The sequence below is a fragment of the Piliocolobus tephrosceles genome, unplaced genomic scaffold (genome assembly GCF_002776525.5).
Source record: "Piliocolobus tephrosceles isolate RC106 unplaced genomic scaffold, ASM277652v3 unscaffolded_21561, whole genome shotgun sequence".
Taxonomy (NCBI): Eukaryota; Metazoa; Chordata; class Mammalia; order Primates; family Cercopithecidae; genus Piliocolobus; species Piliocolobus tephrosceles.
This window is the reverse complement of record NW_022303823.1, coordinates 1-682: the sequence shown is the minus strand read 5'-3', so window position 1 is coordinate 682 and position 682 is coordinate 1. Positions and strand designations below refer to the sequence as shown.

Below are 682 nucleotides of genomic sequence, written 5' to 3'. Positions count from 1 at the left end.
AAAAAAAAAAAAAAAAAAAAAAAAGGGATCTCCAAATCCACGGTCAACGGCTGGGTCCTAATACTACTGAAGGGAGATCAGCAATCTACTTCCCCCAGAAAGAGATGGAAGGTCTTGCTCCTATGGTTCACAAGTTCCTCCCTCCTGCCATACTCTATAGCCAGGGAGATTAAGAATGCCAGTGAGTACATCTTACCGTCAAACCATTCCACGGCAGCCTTGGCAGTAGGTGGGTCTTCATAGGACACTGTGGCATCGCCTTTGGGCTTTCCCGTTTCCTTGTCCAGGTAGATGTGGATCATGGGTTGCCCAGTTCTCTTGTTCATCTAGACATAGACCAGCATAGTCAGGCATGACTAGAATATACTAATTTGGGAGAAAAAAGTCCAGGCAAAATCCAGGAAGAGTACCAATTTTTCACATGTAGTAAGTCACTAAATGTCACTGTTTCTCCGCTTTAAGTTTTTCAGAATTTTAAGTTACTTTCTCCTCTATCCCTGCTTTATCACAAAAATCAAAGTAGACCCAAAGCTACAAAGTGTGGAAGTGAACAGGATAGGCCCCACTCCTTCCTTAGCCATCTTCTGATGCTGGTTCACCTGCCCTGGCATTTTCTATGCCCAGACAGGTACCCACTGAGCACAGCCACCTCGTAGGGGTAGTCAGGCTTTGATACCACCAC

General features: G+C 45.2%; 1 protein-coding gene across 1 annotated transcript in view; it reads right to left on the bottom strand.

The window, feature by feature from the left end:
- Nucleotides 1–676, bottom strand: part of LOC113221176 (RNA-binding protein EWS-like) — a 2,651-nt gene extending 1,975 nt beyond the window's left edge. The window contains exon 1 of the mRNA XM_026450526.2: nt 197–676. Coding sequence (XP_026306311.1) covers nt 197–326 — 130 coding nt within the window. The 5' untranslated portion in view covers nt 327–676. The remainder of the gene's footprint in view (nt 1–196) is intronic.
- Between the last annotated feature and the right edge of the window lie 6 nt (nt 677–682).